This window comes from Myotis nattereri (genome assembly GCF_964212035.1).
Source record: "Myotis nattereri genome assembly, chromosome: 10".
Classification (NCBI taxonomy): domain Eukaryota; kingdom Metazoa; phylum Chordata; class Mammalia; order Chiroptera; family Vespertilionidae; genus Myotis; species Myotis nattereri.
Window position 1 is genome coordinate 69,434,938 of NC_138085.1, and position 16,261 is coordinate 69,451,198.

Here is a 16,261-nt window from a genome sequence, read left to right on the forward strand (position 1 = left end):
GTGGCTGGCATTCTTCTCTCCCCTCAGGCAGGCGCCCTGATTCATGTGTACACAGATGGCTCCGTGCTGCTGACCCATGGGGGCACTGAGATGGGCCAGGGTCTCCACACCAAGATGGTACAGGTGAGCGGCCTGCGGACTGTGGTATCTGTGGAGGGGAGATGCTCGGAGAAACTGAGGGATGGGATATCCCAGGAGCAGAATCAGGCCTAGACTCTGGCCCTGGCTCTGCTGACCACTTAAATGTGACCTTGAGCAAGGGTTTCCTCATTTGTGCCAAGGGGTTGGCCTTGTGTTGTCTGAGGTCACTTCCGTCACCAACACTCTAGGATTCTGCGACTATGTGTAAGGTGGGTGTTGTGTATATAAAGGTAGCTAGTCCCGCACAAGTGAGCCGCCTCAGAGTGGAGTTGGATGGTGGAGCTGGATGAGAGTGAGCACACCTGCTTGGCTCCTGGGGCCTGGCCAAATGGGATTTTTTAAAATAAGAGTTAGCTTTAAATGGCACTTTACAAAAATTTCATTTTTCAATTGCACTTTATATTCAATGTTATTTTGTAATAGTTTCAGGTGTACAGCACAGTGGTTAGACAATCATATACTTTACAACGTGTTCCCTCTGATTTTTCTAGTACCCACCTGGCACCGTACACAGTTATTACAATATTATTGGCTATATTGCCTATGCTGTAATTTACATCCCCGGGACTATATTGTAACTACCACTTTGTTAAAGGGCACTTTAATCACCATGAGGTTTAAAAATTTTTTCTCCACCCAAACCATTCCATAAAGTGCTGCTTCAAGTTCAAGCAGACATGGGAACATTCCAGTCTCAGTAGAATTATAGTTTACAAAACTGTCTCCTTGCCTGTACCTGTGAACCTGAATCCTGTCTTGGGGGAAAGGCAGCCAAGTCCCATGCTTTCCCCTTCCCTAAAGGAACATTCTTAAAGAATCTTCTCTATCATACGTATGTCGTCTTTCTTCGCAGGTGGCCGGCAAAGCTCTGAAAATCCCCACCTCTAAGATTTACATCAGCGAGACGAGCACTAGTACAGTGCCCAACACCTCTCCCACGGCCGCCTCTGTCAGCACTGACATCAATGGACAGGCCGTCTATGTAAGGAGCCTCAGGAACCAGCAGAGCTGAGGGCCAGACCAGGCCTTTGGGCCCAGAGAGTCCCTGGGATGAGAGCTGGAGTGGTCCTTGCAGGCTCTTGGCTGTGACCATGCCTTGGGCTCTCTTACTGAGCAGAACCCTGCTCCTCCAAATGCTGAGCTAAAAGAGAGAACCACCATCACGTCCATCAGAGTCAGGAAGGATGAGGGGAGGAGGGGGAGGAGAGTTGGAGAAATACAGGGGCTTCTGGGGAGACATACTCTTGTGAGAACTGGCCACTGGACAATGGGCTGAAATTGAAATGGGGTGGGCCAGGTCAGACCGACCTGCTTTCTCTCCCAGGTGGAGGATATCATCAAACAAATGTGAGACAGTACCTACTTAGAGAGCCTCAAGCATTTTACCTGTTGTCAGTGTGAGAACTGGCTTAGGAAGTGCTCTCCAAGCACAGGACAGTGGTGATCCCTTGGGAAGGGTCTAGTGGTTTCCACCCTAGCCTCGGTGATGTCTTAGAGCAGCGGTCACCAACCTTTTGGACCTCACAGACCACTGTTTGGCGACTGCTGCTCCAAAGGTTTCCTTAAACCAGCGGTCGCCAACCTTTCGGACCTCATGGGCCACCAGTGGTCCACGAACCACAGGTTGGTGACCACTGTCTTAGAGGGTGATAAGACTGTTTGAATGGCGCCCTGGGCACAGCATCCCTGGGAGGGGGCTCGGTGGAGGCCCTCAGGTTTTCCCTGTGCTGGGGCATGCAGAGGGCTGACGCGTCTGGTGTGTGGTGGATGTGTTCTTTAGGAAGCTTGTCAGACCATCCTGAAGAGGCTGGAGCCCTTCAAGAGAAAGAACCCCAGTGGCTCCTGGGAAGACTGGGTAAGTCTGAGCTTCTCCAAGTTGCTTTTGCAAATGAGAGTGAAATGAAGATCAGGAATAGGAGGTATTGATCTAGTCACACAGCGGGGAGAAGTTGAGGGAGTCTGCATGCTTTCACAGGACAAGTAGATGCTCACTCTTGCTGGACCCCATTTCTCAGTGGTGTTCACAGTTGAGGGAAGTCACTGAGAAAAATGTTTGATCCAGGATTTTGATAGCTCTGTGGGAATTAGGGGTTTGGCTACCCTGAGCCCCAGAAGACAAGCTCAGCAAACACACCTCACTGTGAATTCTTCCCTCGGCCTAGTCCCACACCTCATTTGTCTACAGGCTTGATCAGCTGGGTTTTCTTCAAACTCCTTTTCTCAGAGGTCTGCCCCTACCAGCCTCTCCCCTTACCCAGCTTTTGAGTCTGGGTCCACTGAGATTCCATCTGTGAGGAAGCGGGAGGAAGACATTGTACAAGGGTTATATCATTCCTGTGGTCTAGGGAGTCACACAACAAGCACTCCTAATGAGAATGAACCCGATTCTCTGATTTCTGGTTGGGAGGCCTGCATGTGAGAAACCCTGGGAGGGAAGCTGCAGGAAGGCTCTCAGGTGGGAGACTTTAGCTTCTCCAAGATGCAGAACTATTAATGGTGGCCCTGCTTCACCATCCCCTGTATCAGAATGAGAGAACTGGGCACAACAGTGACACATAATATGTGACTGCACATGAACCAGCTCAGATAGTACAATAGGTTCAAAAAAAGGAACTCTTTTGGGGGCATGCAGGAGGCAGCTGATGGATGTTTCTCATCTTACTCAGCCTCCCAGAACCTCTCCTTCCCTTCCCATACTCATAACACCACACACATAAATACCTCACGGAGGGAGGTTGATTTGGGTAGTTTAGGTTTTAGTGTAGATTTGGAAGGTGATGTTAATGTTTTCAACAACAGCCTTTACAATCTGTTGACCTGTGCTTTGTCCTCAATCCTGAGCTGTATGTCCAGTGTTCTTTATAAGCAGATAACCTCAAAAAAGGCCACGATCAAAAAGACATGATCAGGAATGATAGGCACCAAATCTCCTACTGAGTCTGTACTGTATTGAAAATAAGCCATTACTACCGCTACCACTGTATATGCATATATTTGATTCCATATACATATGGTAAGGATCTTAAAGAAACTTTTCTAAACCTCTGTTTCTCATCTATAAAATGCAGATAATAAGAATACTAATTTTACAGGGTTGTGCTGCATATTAAGTCAGATGATGTGTGCAAATTATTCAGTAGCATCTGGTACATAGTAAAGAGCTTTATTATTGACAATAATCATGATGCAAACTATAGCAACAATAAATTAAATCTTAGTGCTGTGCCAGTGCTAGGGATACCCTAGAGCAGCGGTTCTCAACCTGTGGGTTGCGACCCTTTCACAGGGGTTGCCTAAGACCATCGGAAAACACATTTGTAATTACATATTGTTTTTGTGATTAATCACTATGCTTTAATTATGTTCAAATTGTAACAATGAAATTGGGGGTCACCACAACATGAGGAACTGTATTAAAGGGTCGCGGCATTAGGAAGGTTGAGAACCACTGCCCTAGAGAATGTATGTAGTTTAGGAGAGAGGGTGGATGGATAGGTAGATGGATAGCTTTATTAATAGGAAAGTACCAATAAGAACACAGGCATCAAATAAACAATGTAGAGAGTTGCTGTTGTAAAGACCGAGGCAATGGAAGAGTGGCAATGGTGTGTGTGCTACACCAGAGAAGACTGGAGTCCTTAACATCAGGTATTCGCTCTGTAGGCAATGGGGAGTCATTGAACGCTCTGGAGTAGGAGAGTGACACGGGCAGTGCAGTATGTTAAGATGATCTCTCGGCTGGGTTGGGTTACACAGCAGTTGGGGGAGGCAACTTGAGGGAGGAAGACCAGTTAGGAGACCATTGTAGTGCTCCAGGCGTTGATGTCAAGGACCTGATGCAGGGGGTGGTGGTGAGGGCGTGAGGTGAGAGCACCAGTCAAGGGTTGATCAACTTCCAGATGAGGAGGATGAGCATACAAAGGCTTAGTTCTGGGTCATGGTTACTGGAAACCATGCTTACCCCTTCCTAATGGCCATTTCTTCTCCTCAGGTCACGGCTGCCTACCAGGATGCAGTGAGCTTGTCTGCTACTGGGTTTTACAAGTATGTATGGTGGTGATCTCACCCATCTCACAACGTGCTGTCATTCTGGCCTCTCAGGTCCTCCCTAATCCTGAATTCTATCAGCCTGTGGCCAGGAGAGAACAGTTCCATCAAAACTCTGACCTCTTCAGCGTACTTCCACTCATTTCAACGTAAAGATGCTCTAACATACGTGGGGTTACCAAGCTACATGCCCAGGAGGCAAAAGCATGAGCTGCCATATCAGAGACCCCCATTCTAGTTCTGGTCTTAGTGGACTATTGCCCTTGGGGAAATCAGTGATTCCCTCTGAACCTGTAACCTCATTTATGACAGAATGGGACAGTTACCAACCACTCCTCTGTCAGCACTCCCCTGTGACAACCAGGGCGTCCTATGTTCTGAGTTACCTACGCATGCTACTTTGTACTATGCATTTTTCTTTTCTTTCTTTTCTTTTCTTTCCTTTCCTTTTCTTTTCTTTTCTTTCCTTCTCTTCTCTTTTTTTCTTTTCTTTCATATTCTTTAATCTTTCTTTCTTTCTTTCTTTCTTTTTTTCTTTCTTTCTTTCTTCCTTTCTTTCTTTCTTTCTTCCTTTTATCATGCATTGGACTTTTTTCTGAAGACTTTACTTCAAAAGAATGAGAGGAAGCCTAGCTGGCATGGTTCAATGGTTGAGCATCAACCCATGAACCAAGAACTCACCAGTTTGATTCCTGGTTAGGAAACATGCCCAGGTTGAGGACTAAATACCCAGTAGGGGGCATGCAGGAGGCAGCAGATCAATGTTTCTCATCAATGTTTCCATCTCTCTATTTCTCTTCCTCCTTCTCTCTCTAAAAAATCAACAAAAGCATAAAAAAGAGAATGAGGGGAAGATTTAGAGCATACGGTCTTGTTACAAGATGTGGAATTCAACAGAACTTAAAGTGAGATTTAGAAAACAGCACGTACCTTGTGTAACTTTAAAATTCAGTAGCTGCATGAAGAATTAGAGACCCGGCCCATCTGATTTAGAAGATGTAAAAAGACAGGATCATATTGACTTGTCAGCCACAACGTTTTAGCTTTCTCTGGGAAGTTTAACGAGGACCTTTTCTTTCATAGATCAATAGATTTGGCAAACAGTTCAATGTTTACTTCAAAAGGTCTTTTTTGTAAATATATATTTTTATTTTGTAGGCAAAGTAATGGTTTGTCAGTGCTCCCTGGGTTATATAACATTTGGCGTACACAAACATAAGCTAGTGCAGGTTTTCTCACAAATTCACATTCCATTTTTGGAGTTGATAAACTGGGGTTATATACAGAAACACCCAGATGAAGGTGGGGAATCCAGAGGTCAAAGACAGTGGTGGTTTCCCCTGGGAGAAGCCTTCTCCCTCAACCCTGCACTGGTGTTCTTCTCATGCAGATTCTGGTCACATTAGCTCACATAATTTCTGTGTAATGTATAGAATACCATAAATACTACTATAAACTCTAGTGTGAGAATATACACACACACATGTACATACATATATGGGACTCACGCAAAATTAGAATTACAGAAGATAGGATTGAAGAAGAAAAAATGTAAGAGGCCATCTGCTTTTATTAATAACACTTTCCTCAAATCATTTGTTGAAATTTAGAAGGGACCAATAGAAGAAGAGTAACACAGGCAAGAGGCTACTTAAAAGTGCACCCAGGCTGGCCTGAGACACTGATCTTGTTAATTTCCACCTTGAGGAAGAAGGGCAGGTGAGCCTGTGGGAACAGCCCAGGAGCCAGCGCAGGAGCCTTCGGTTCTGAGATCTTGAATTCTAGCTCACAGACCCTCTGGGGTGTGACTTTCACGTCCTTCGTGAGCTGGGAGAACTCTGTCAGTTTCCACCACATAGAGGCCAGCACGCTGACTCTAAACACCGCTCAGCTGTACGGAATGATTCACCCGAGGGTCATTGGCAAAACAAATCAGTGCTCTGGAATTCCTGGGTTTCATTCACAGGTTAAAATGTCCAAAGCACATGGGCTACTGGGAAGAACAGCTGAATGAAAAAAATAAAGCCTTTGGGTCTTAAGATTTTGTGGGACAAGCCATTTGTGTGTGTGTGTGTGTGTGTGTTTTTTTTGGGGGGGGTCATATTCATTTTAATACACATGCAGTATCTTCTCTTTTCTCCCCCAGAACACCCAACGTTGGCTACAGCTTTGAGACCCACTCAGGGAAACCCTTCCACTACTTCACCTATGGGGTGGCTTGCTCGGAAGTGGAAATTGACTGCTTAACAGGGGACCATAAGGTAAGATGTTTGCAAAACTTCAGTGCTAAGGGGGGAAAAGAAGAGAAACAACTCAATTATAATACAAACCAAAGACAAACTCTGGTTGGGAAAATAATGCCTTATATCACGGCTTGGGGAACTTCCTTTAAAGGACCAGAGAGTAAAAACTTTAGGGTTTTGGGGCCACGAAGACACTGCCACAACGCTATCTTCGCAGCATGAAACAGCCAAGACCTACGGAAACAAATGAGCGTGGCGGTGCGCCCCTAAAGCGCTACTGACGCCCTGTGGATTTCACGCAGTGCTCACGCCACCACATACTCTTCTTATTTCTGTGTGTTATTTAATGATGTAAAAGCCATTAGTAGCTCACAGGCTGTACAAAGACAGGGCACCGGCTGGATTCAGCCCATGGAACGTAGTGTGTTGACTCCTTCCTTACATGAGCTTCCCAGACTCAGGTTCAAAGCCTCAGGGACTGCAAGCCTGTCCCTCCCACTCACACGTGTGTGTGTGTGTGTGTGTGTGTGTGTGTAGCTATTTTGGATTACTGAGACCCTGGTCACTCCCACCCCTTCCCCAGCTGCTCTAAGAACTCAAACCTCAGCAGTGACGGTGGCAGTGGAGACTGGGGACTGCCTGAGCATGCCCAGAGCACTCCGCTTGCGGAAGTACCATCCGGGCTGGCACTTCATAGACTAGGGCAGTGATGGCGAACCTTTTGAGCTCGGCGTGTCAGCATTTTGAAAAACCATAACTTAACTCTGGTGCCGCGTCACATATAGAAATTTTTTGATATTTGAAACCATAGTAAAACAAAGGCTTATATTTTTGATATTTATTTTATATATTTAAATGCCATTTAACAAAGAAAAATCAACCAAAAAAATGAGTTCGCGTGTCACCCCTGACACGCGCGTCATAGGTTCGCTATTACTGGTCTAGGGTTACCGAGACCCACCTATCATCCCACACTTCCCCTTCTTCTCAAGCTGCTTTTACTTCCCTGTCCACCGTAGAACCTTCGCACAGACATCGTCATGGATGTTGGCTCCAGTCTGAACCCTGCTATCGACATTGGGCAGGTAAGGCTCACAGGGAACCTGGGTGGTGATAGACTCGGCTACTGATGTGCCCCATCCCCTTCCCAGGGCCACCAGCCGCAGCATCTTGTCCAATGTTGTTTTTATGTGGGTCTGAACATGTTACCAAGAGGGTCTTCTGCAGAGTGATGCTTAGATGGATGAGAGACCAACCAACTTTTGAGGCAGAAGGCAAATTAGTGGATTGATCTAGAAAGGGCTCTCACGCCTCGGAGAACAAGATGAATGGGGAAAACACTGGGCATGCAGATGCATGCACACACACAGGACCGCACACACATGCACACACAGTCACACACACACACACGCACAGTTTGAGAGGGAGCACAGTTGGATGGAGATGGAGTTTGGAATCAACGTGCAGGCAGTGAGGTCTGAGGTCAGCGAGCTTTCCCCTCCTCCTTTCTCTCCCACCCAGGACAACAATGTGCCGAAGCCTGGGTTCGAGCAAGAGGGGTAAAGGGCTGGCCAAAGAAAAGCACTTTCAGAAAATATAAGAGTATTGGACAGAGCAGGTGGAACAGGAGGAGACTGAAGGCGGAATCAGGACCGGAAGTACTCAGCACCTGGTAGAAAATGTGATGAATATCTCTCTAGAATGGACAATTACTGAGTGTACAGAAACGTCACCACTAGTCCAATCAGTTCTTTCATTCATTGAACAACCGGGCGCAGGTGCTGAGCTGGGCACTGCAGACACAAAGATGATTAGCACCTCGTCTCCCCTAAACACTCTTGTTTGGCTACATGGCACCACCTATCCGATTATGAGAGCGAGGCAGGTGCCCCCAAACAGACCTATAAGCTAGCGCAGAGGCACTCCTTTTCCCAGAGGGCAGGCAGGGCTGGGGGTTCAGAAAGCCTGCAATCTACTATCAAAAAGCTTCTTCTCTCTCCTGGGGCTGCTCAGAAGTGCAGGGTCCCACAGAAGGAGCGCGGGCCCCTGGGGGCACTCAGCACCCATTAGCCTGTGAGCTCTTGCCTCAGTGCGGAGTGACTGTCTCCCCAGTGGTGACATGGGAGGAACATGTGCACTGCCCTGCGGCAGGTTTTAATGGGAAATTATGCTACCACCGCATGGGCCTCCAGAATCGCCGACGAGTTCTAAAACAGAACTTCAGTGCCAATGCCTGGCGAAGGCCTGGAGAGGTTGTCCCCGGTGGTGAGGGGCCAGGTAAGTAGGGCAGGGCTGTTTCCAGCTTCATTCCAGGCCCCGCTCTGGGTGGCCTGGTGCCCATGGTGGAAGCAGTACCTGTCCCTGGGGAATGGGGAGGCAGTGTGTCCATATGTCTGTCTGCCCTGCAGGTGGAAGGCGCATTTGTCCAGGGTCTGGGCCTCTTCACACTGGAGGAGCTGCACTACTCGCCCGAGGGCAACCTGCTCACCCGCGGCCCCAGCACCTACAAGATCCCGGCGTTTGGCAACATCCCCACTGAGTTCAGGGTGTCCCTGCTCCGTGACTCTCCCAACAAGAAGGCCATCTACGCATCCAAGGTACTGGCACCCTGTGGGCTGCTTTCCTGTCTGCACTGTGGGAGGCCCCGGGTGGTGACAGGCCCCTCCACCCCCATGTGGGTCTGCAGGTGGCTCATCTGAGAAGAGGACTTGACACCGGCTTTGGCGATGGTGGTGGAGGGGCGGGCAGTCCTGCCTGAGAACCAGGGAACTGGATTGAATATGACAGCTCCTCCGTGTAGCAAGGAGTTCCTTAACTCAATCCTATAGGCCAAACCCTGACCTACACCCCCGTCTCAGGTGTCCATCCTTGAGGTTCGGTCCTAGACACGATCTCACAGATCCAGTACCACTGTCTCCTATAAGAACCAGCACATTCACTGAAGATGGGGCAGTGCCTCTGTGCACCCCATCACCTCCTTCAGGGGCTGCCCCCTGACCTTAAGACTTGATCAGCATGCCTGAAGGATGATAACCATCCTCTGTTTCTTCCCTGTCCCCAATACGTATGGAAAAATGGTTGAAAATCGGTCAAGCTGATTGATCTAGTCCTAGGTCTAAGGAAGACAGCTGATCATTTGAAAGCAATGAAACCCACCCATTTGCTCATCTCATGGTTACATCATCATGGGAGCATCTGAGACACTTTGCAACCCCTGCCACTGGCTCATGATAAAAATGCAGTTCTGGCCTAGCTGGTGTGGCTCAGTGGCTGAGCACTGACCTATGAGCCAGGAGGTCACAGTATGATTCCTGGTCAGGGCACATGCCTGGGGTTGTGGGCTTGATCCCCAGTGTGGGGTGTGCAGGAGGCAGATGATCAATGTATCTCATCATTCATATTTCTATTTCTCTCTCCCTCTTTCTTCCTCTCTGAAATCAATAACAAATATTTTAAAAAAGCAGTTCTGGGTGGCCCACCCCTAGAAATTTTGATTCTGTAGATCTGGGCTCGGGCCCTGGAACATGCATTTTTAATAAGTGTCCCTAGTAATTCTGATGCACAGTCTCTGATCTGTGCTTTGGGGGACAAAACCACCTCTGCTAGAAAGTGTTTTAATTCATGTTTGTCATGGTGCCTATATTCCTATAGATGCTGTGCGTATAATTATGATGCCAGTACATGTTGGGGTCGGAGTTGCAGGTAGATTATTTCGCTAGGCTCATCACCGCAAGGAAAGGGTTAAAAATTCATGTCAGATTTTGTTTGTTTATACACTGTGACTATTTAATATTACATTTCATGGTACATTATATTTGCATGGTGTCATCAAGGAATCACACAGTAAGAATTCAAAGAAATATGCTGACAAGGTCGAGTCATTTACTAGAGTCATTGTTCTGGGCCCCTGATTGATTGAGGCCTGTCAGTGCTGGCAGCTGGTGTTCCAGCATCACTGGCCCTCCTGCTGTGGAGGCTGGGGCTTCTTGGCCTGAGTTCCTGTCCCCCACGCTGTCCCCCCTAGGCTGTCGGGGAGCCGCCTCTCTTCCTGGCCGCCTCCATCTTCTTTGCCATCAAGGATGCCATCCGTGCAGCCCGAGCTCAGCATGCAGACAATAATACAAAGGCGCTCTTCCAGCTAGACAGCCCTGCCACTCCAGAGAAGATCCGCAATGCCTGCGTGGACAAGTTCACCACCCTGGTATGATGGCTCTGGAGCACCCACTCCGTCTGGGGGAGGCCAGGGCACAGGCCCATGAACTGCCGGGGCGAGTTCTGCCAGGGGACAGAGGTATTAGGCTCTCTTTCAACCACACAACCACACACCGGTTAAGGCCACCCTCCACTCTCTGGTTGAGGCACGCCCTTGAACTTGCAAGAAAAGAACAATAACTCCCATTAAAGCTGCAGCTTGTAGTGGGGCCTCCTTAGAAAAAGGAGGGCAGTCTATACACCCATGGAGTTCATTATTTTCCATGAAGGTGAGGGTGATAGCTAAAGCTCCGGAAGAGCCTACTCGTTAGTGCCCACCACTCGCATGTGTTTTGAGACCCTTCTTTGGTAAAAACACTGTGTGAGGTACAAAGGAGATGGAGAGAAAAAGAACGAGTTAAATAATCAGATGACCCACAGCTGTTCTGTGATTACCATGTGCCATGCAGATACTGGGGACACACAGGTGCCCTTGAAGACTTTGCAGCCTTTCAGGAAGCCACGTGATCTCATTATGTGGGTTTCCACCTTGGAGATGTTTGTAGCAGAATAGAACAGGAATTCCGTGGACGTTGGGATCATTTGGGGAAGGCCCTATGTGGTAATCATAGTGGACAGGGCCTGGTAACAGGAGGCTAAGCTAGGATAGTGTCTTCTACTGTTAGACCCTCCGAAGCAGCCTGGGCTCTGAGTTTGCAATGGCAGCCTCTGTTGAGGTAGCAGAACCAGGTTCTTCCCAATTCCCCAAGTTGTATTCCTGGGCTATTTGGTGGGAAATTTGATAGGCCCTTTGGGTTTAGAGGTGAAGTAGGTACTTATGGAGCCAAAGTGTTCCAGGGATGGGGAGGGGACAGGAGAGCCCCTCGGGCAGGCACCTCTGCCATCCCAGATCTCAGCACTGAGAGGAAGGGAGGCGGATGCGTCTCTAGTCCGGTCATCCTTCAGGTCTGCCAATAGCGTTAGCTGTGGGGCGGGAGCTACCAGGCAGGGAGGATGCCCACAGCTGTGCAGCAACCTTCGCCCAGCCCAGTACCTTCCACCATGGCCCAGTGCTGACAGGTCCCCAAACCCCATTCCCCGAGAGGGGAAGTGCTGCATGGCTCTCTATAAACCGCACAGGTTGCTAAGTTAGCTCCTTGTAAGCAATCTGATGCACAACTCCATGACTTAATGAGCCCCTTTGCTGTGTTAAAACACACCAGTGATTTAAAGTCCCTGCAGGGGACTTGACCGAGCAGCTGGTTCTATGCTTTTGAAGAACTGAGAATGTCTCCTAGAAGGGACTACTTCTGAATTTGGTCATCCCTGTACTTCCAGAGGCTCCTAGAGTGCCTGCCACATGAAAAGTGCTCAGTAGAAAGAAATGAATGACTGGGAAGTTAAGGGGTCCTGCCGGGGGGCATCGCCAACAGCTGGGACTGCAGAGTGGTGTTTGGGCTTAGCATGGTGGCTGGCAGTGGTGGGAGGTGGCATGGACAGAGGGTGAGGGGGCATGCGCTATGGGAAGACCCTGGCAGTGAGTTCTCTGTCGTTCCTTTCTAGAGTGTCACTGATGTACCAGGAAACTATAAACCCTGGTCTCGGAGGGTCTGAAGAGAAAGCCCCCAGGGGCCTCTTCTCCTGTGAAGCGTGGAACATGCCCTGAAGAACACGAATCTATGAAAACTGCAGGGTGACAGCGCAGAACACTGAATGCATGGGAAGATTCTGATAAAAATGTGATTTGTAAACATAATGATAAGCAAATTCAGACCTATTAGGCTCAAGGCCCAAGTGGTTATTAGGCAATGAAGGGTCCTTTCAGGTCTGTTTTAATCATGTATATGATTAAATAGATTCAGGAAGTGTGTGTGCTATGTCCCAACTCATTGGACAGACTATATAACCTCAGGTGCTGACAGTGTCTGTCTATCTGGAATCCCACAAACCTCCAGAAGCTTGAACGAAAGCTACTTTAAATCCACGTGCCTTCCTCAGGCAGCCTTTCCTTCGAGCCAATGAACATCATATTACCACCTCAGATCCATACCTAAAAAATTTTAATGGGACAATGTGGTGAGATTCAAGCCTCTAACCACCTTTGGGTCATTGGAGAGAATAAAGAATGAAACAAATTCAAGGTTAATTTGGTCTAATTTTGTTAAGTTGCATAAAGTAAGATTACTCCATAACACTCAAACCAACAAACCCAATTATTGAGTGCCTCCTATGTGGTGAGTTTCTTCTCTTCCCCTTTGTGTATTAAAAAGATCAGTTATAAAAACCTTCCCATGAAGCCAGAGTACTTTCCACCTAGAAATGATATAAAAAAGTCAAGATCAGTCAGAAGAAAAGCAGTCAAGGAGCTGGGGTTCTCATCCCAGCTGTGTCTCTGTCTTTACCTTGGAATGTCACTTCCATTTTCTGCACTTCATTTTACTGCAAAATGAAAGGACTGGACTGGAATAATCTCCAAGGTCTTCTCCGGCTTTAACCGTCTCGAAATACGTGCCCTGGAAACTTCACTGATATAAGGAACCTGCAGGTGCCAACGACTTGGCTCCCTTTCTATGGGTGCAATGAGCTCTGCTAAGACCCGACCTAAGGCTGGTAAAGAGAACAGGAGAAAGGCAGGCATCCCTGTGGTTTCTCTCACTGGTGATTTCATCACCCTGTGGCACTAGGTGGATGATGTGACATTGTCACGTGCCTTCATTGTATAAAATACCCACCTTCTGCCAGACAGGGTTCAAGTTTCTGGCCATGGGAAGATAGTGGAACCATGCAGTTGAGGCTGGAGCTTGATGTCACTAATAAACGAGACTGTTAGCTGACTGGCACATGAGAAATGCTTAGTAATCGTCATAACCGCACCAACTGCTAGTGTCTGCCATATCTTAGCCAGCCTTCGTTTCTGGAGAATGCTCTCTCTCTTTCTCTCTCTCTCTCTCTCTCTCTCTCTCTCTCTCTCTCTCTCTTACACACACACACTTTTCCTACACACTTCCCTTCCTCAGAGTATTCTAGACAGTGTGATTCAAACTAAAGAGCTTCAGAAATGCAACCAGTATTTGTCTGTTTCAAATGATTTCCCGGAATACTCTAGGGCATACCCCAGACTTTGATGTGTCCGCTGCTATTAGTGCGGCCGGAAGGGCTGAACAATGACTGTGAATTCCCTTCGGAGCTTCGGAACAGAGGCAAGGCAGAGGGGTCATGAAAACCAAACGAGCAAGTGTTTTGTGACTTGAGGTGCTGTCTTCCCGAGACACCTGGCCTTGCCCTGCTGTCTTGGTCAGTAAACTGCCTCAAGTCTGTCTACAAAGTGAGGATCCTTGGCCTCAAGGATGCAGCCAACGGTGCCTGCAGTTTTGCACAGGAACCTGCAGAGGGCGGTGGAGGACAGCATATGAGAATGTGGTGTGCAGGCCCCACAGCATTGCTTGTAGGGTTAGTTACGAGGGAACTGACTTGTCTCTCAGAACAGACCACGTGCCTTCAACAGTCTCTCCAAGAGCCGGATTTGCAGCTGACTTAGGGTTTCAGATGGGCAAAATCTCCTCAAAGGACCTCTCTGAGGACATGGGTCAGTCCTGAAAGTCTGGGCTTCTGACAATGGGAGATGCGGGGCCAGTCTTATTTTCTGAGTGGGCAACTTGCCAGGTGCTGAGTATAGTGCTTTACTTACGGAGTCTCCTTTATTCCTCCCAGTGCCCTTAAGAGGTGGGCCTTTCACCTCTGTAATGACATGAAGGAGAATCCCGACCCAGAGCCAGGCAGAGGGCTTCCTCGGGGACGTTTACTCCTGGGAAACCACCCCAGCCCACGGACGGCAATGCGGTCCGAACCCTGGCGTGTATGGGACTTGATCGGCCTGTCAGGGTGGACTCATGCGGGGCAGGCTCACAGAGGCTGGTGGAGGCACCTGAATGCCTATCTGTGCACCTGTAGGCAGGGGTAGCATCCTCACACTGGCAGCCCAGGCTGCTGCGCCTCCATCCCAAGGCAGAGGGTGAGTGGCCTCCTACTTCAGAGCTAAGGTGGCTGGGAGACCAGGACGAGAGGACAGAATGGAAGGAGGTCATAGGAGGGACCCCAGCAAGGGATAAGGACAGAAATAGTCCCAGCTGATTGATTTATGACGGGACATCCCTGAGCCCATTATATTTTTATCTTTTGCTGAAGGGGAGCCTGGAAACCATTCCATTTGCTGCCTATTTTAGATGCTGGGATAAGGCTATTTGGGGCATGCCGCTTCCTGGACCTGCTGAGGTTGACATCACCCAGGGCCCCCCAGGCTCAGGGGCTTGCCCTTTTGTTGTGTCTCTATCCTGAACTGGGGGCCTACTTGTTCCCTAAGGCAGGAGACAGATCCTGTGACAACCTTGTCACCTGAAACAAAGCAGCCCGCTGACAGGAGTGGAAATGTCAGGCACTGCCAGAAGGGTTTTGGCGTCATCTCTGCCCTTGAACTGGCCTGGCCCTGGCCTTGTACATTCCCCAGACCACTCAGCATCCCAGTGTTGGAAGGACCTCAGGGACCATCAAGTTCAACCTCTTTGTTTTAGAGCTGCAAAATGTAAGCCCAGAGAGGGTAACGGACTTGTTTAGGGTTGCACAGCCCTTTAGTGAGAGAGACAGGACGACAGCAAGGCTGTCTGACTGCTGGTCCAGACTCTTTAAAAAACTAGATCAATATATCAACTCGAACCTTCTCTTATGCATTTGGGTTGGATGGCTGGGGGATAGCATAGAAATCGAGTTACACTGGCCGGGAAGGAGACATGGAGAGCTTGGGGCCCAAGATGAACACCATGGCAGGAGGGCCAGAGGCCTTACAGCTGCCTAAGCTCCTAGGACAGGAAGCTCAAGTGGGATTCTTTCTTAAGCCCCACAGGTGGGCATGAAACCGTAAGTGCAAAACATCCCCTCTTTCCAGATTGAGGTGCTAAGTCATCTATGCAAGGCTTGTGGAGGGGTTGGCTGGAAATGCTTTTGCCACCTTTAGCTCATCCCCTACCTCAGGGAGTAAGGGATTGAAATATAGAGGTTGGGAGATTGGAGAGAGGATTTCTTTGAAAATAGCAAGCTGTACACCCTCCTTACCAAAAGGGTGGGGCAGGTGGGAAAAGAGAGAGCTTCGAGTGGGGCCGCTCAGAAGCCCAAACCATGAGAGCAGCTTGAGAAGCTGTGGTTGGTTCAGCCTGAGGTAGCAGGACAGGGAAGGTTAGTGTCAGGGCAAGGATACCAGTGTGGCTATACTAGAGGAAGCCACCCAGGAGGACTGCCTGGAGCGGGGCGGGTGGTCATGTAACCCCAACAGAGAGAGGGCCATCTTGTGCCCAGGGATCAAAATAGCCTTAGGTCAGCTTTCTCGGTGTGGCCCATGAGAAGCACTCACACATCCTTGCCCTGCGTCCTCTGTTCCAGCCTCCCTGCCCACCCTTCCCCCAACCCAGGAGGAAGGCTTTTTCCCTGCTTCCCACCAAGGCTGGCCTGAGTTCCTGCCTGGGGGCAGTGGCAGGCAACCCACCCAGCCCATGCCTAGTTATTCAGGCACTCAGTGTACCAGGGAGGGGCTGGCCAAGCCCTCTGCTCCTCTTTTCTCTTCTTCGCTCTTGGGCAAGTCGCTTAGCAAC

The 16,261-nt window shown here is 48.9% G+C and overlaps 1 protein-coding gene across 1 annotated transcript in view; it reads left to right on the top strand.

Moving 5' to 3' along the window:
- The window catches only part of XDH (xanthine dehydrogenase), a 63,093-nt gene extending 49,409 nt beyond the window's left edge, over nucleotides 1-13,684 (top strand). Inside the window, exons 28-36 of the mRNA XM_081100830.1 lie at nucleotides 28-123; nucleotides 995-1,123; nucleotides 1,922-1,996; nucleotides 4,133-4,185; nucleotides 6,335-6,449; nucleotides 7,451-7,516; nucleotides 8,840-9,028; nucleotides 10,456-10,632; nucleotides 12,186-13,684. Of these exons, the coding sequence (XP_080956956.1) occupies nucleotides 28-123; nucleotides 995-1,123; nucleotides 1,922-1,996; nucleotides 4,133-4,185; nucleotides 6,335-6,449; nucleotides 7,451-7,516; nucleotides 8,840-9,028; nucleotides 10,456-10,632; nucleotides 12,186-12,236 (951 nt within the window). The 3' untranslated portion in view covers nucleotides 12,237-13,684. The remainder of the gene's footprint in view (nucleotides 1-27; nucleotides 124-994; nucleotides 1,124-1,921; nucleotides 1,997-4,132; nucleotides 4,186-6,334; nucleotides 6,450-7,450; nucleotides 7,517-8,839; nucleotides 9,029-10,455; nucleotides 10,633-12,185) is intronic.
- Nucleotides 13,685-16,261: the final 2,577 nt, after the last annotated feature.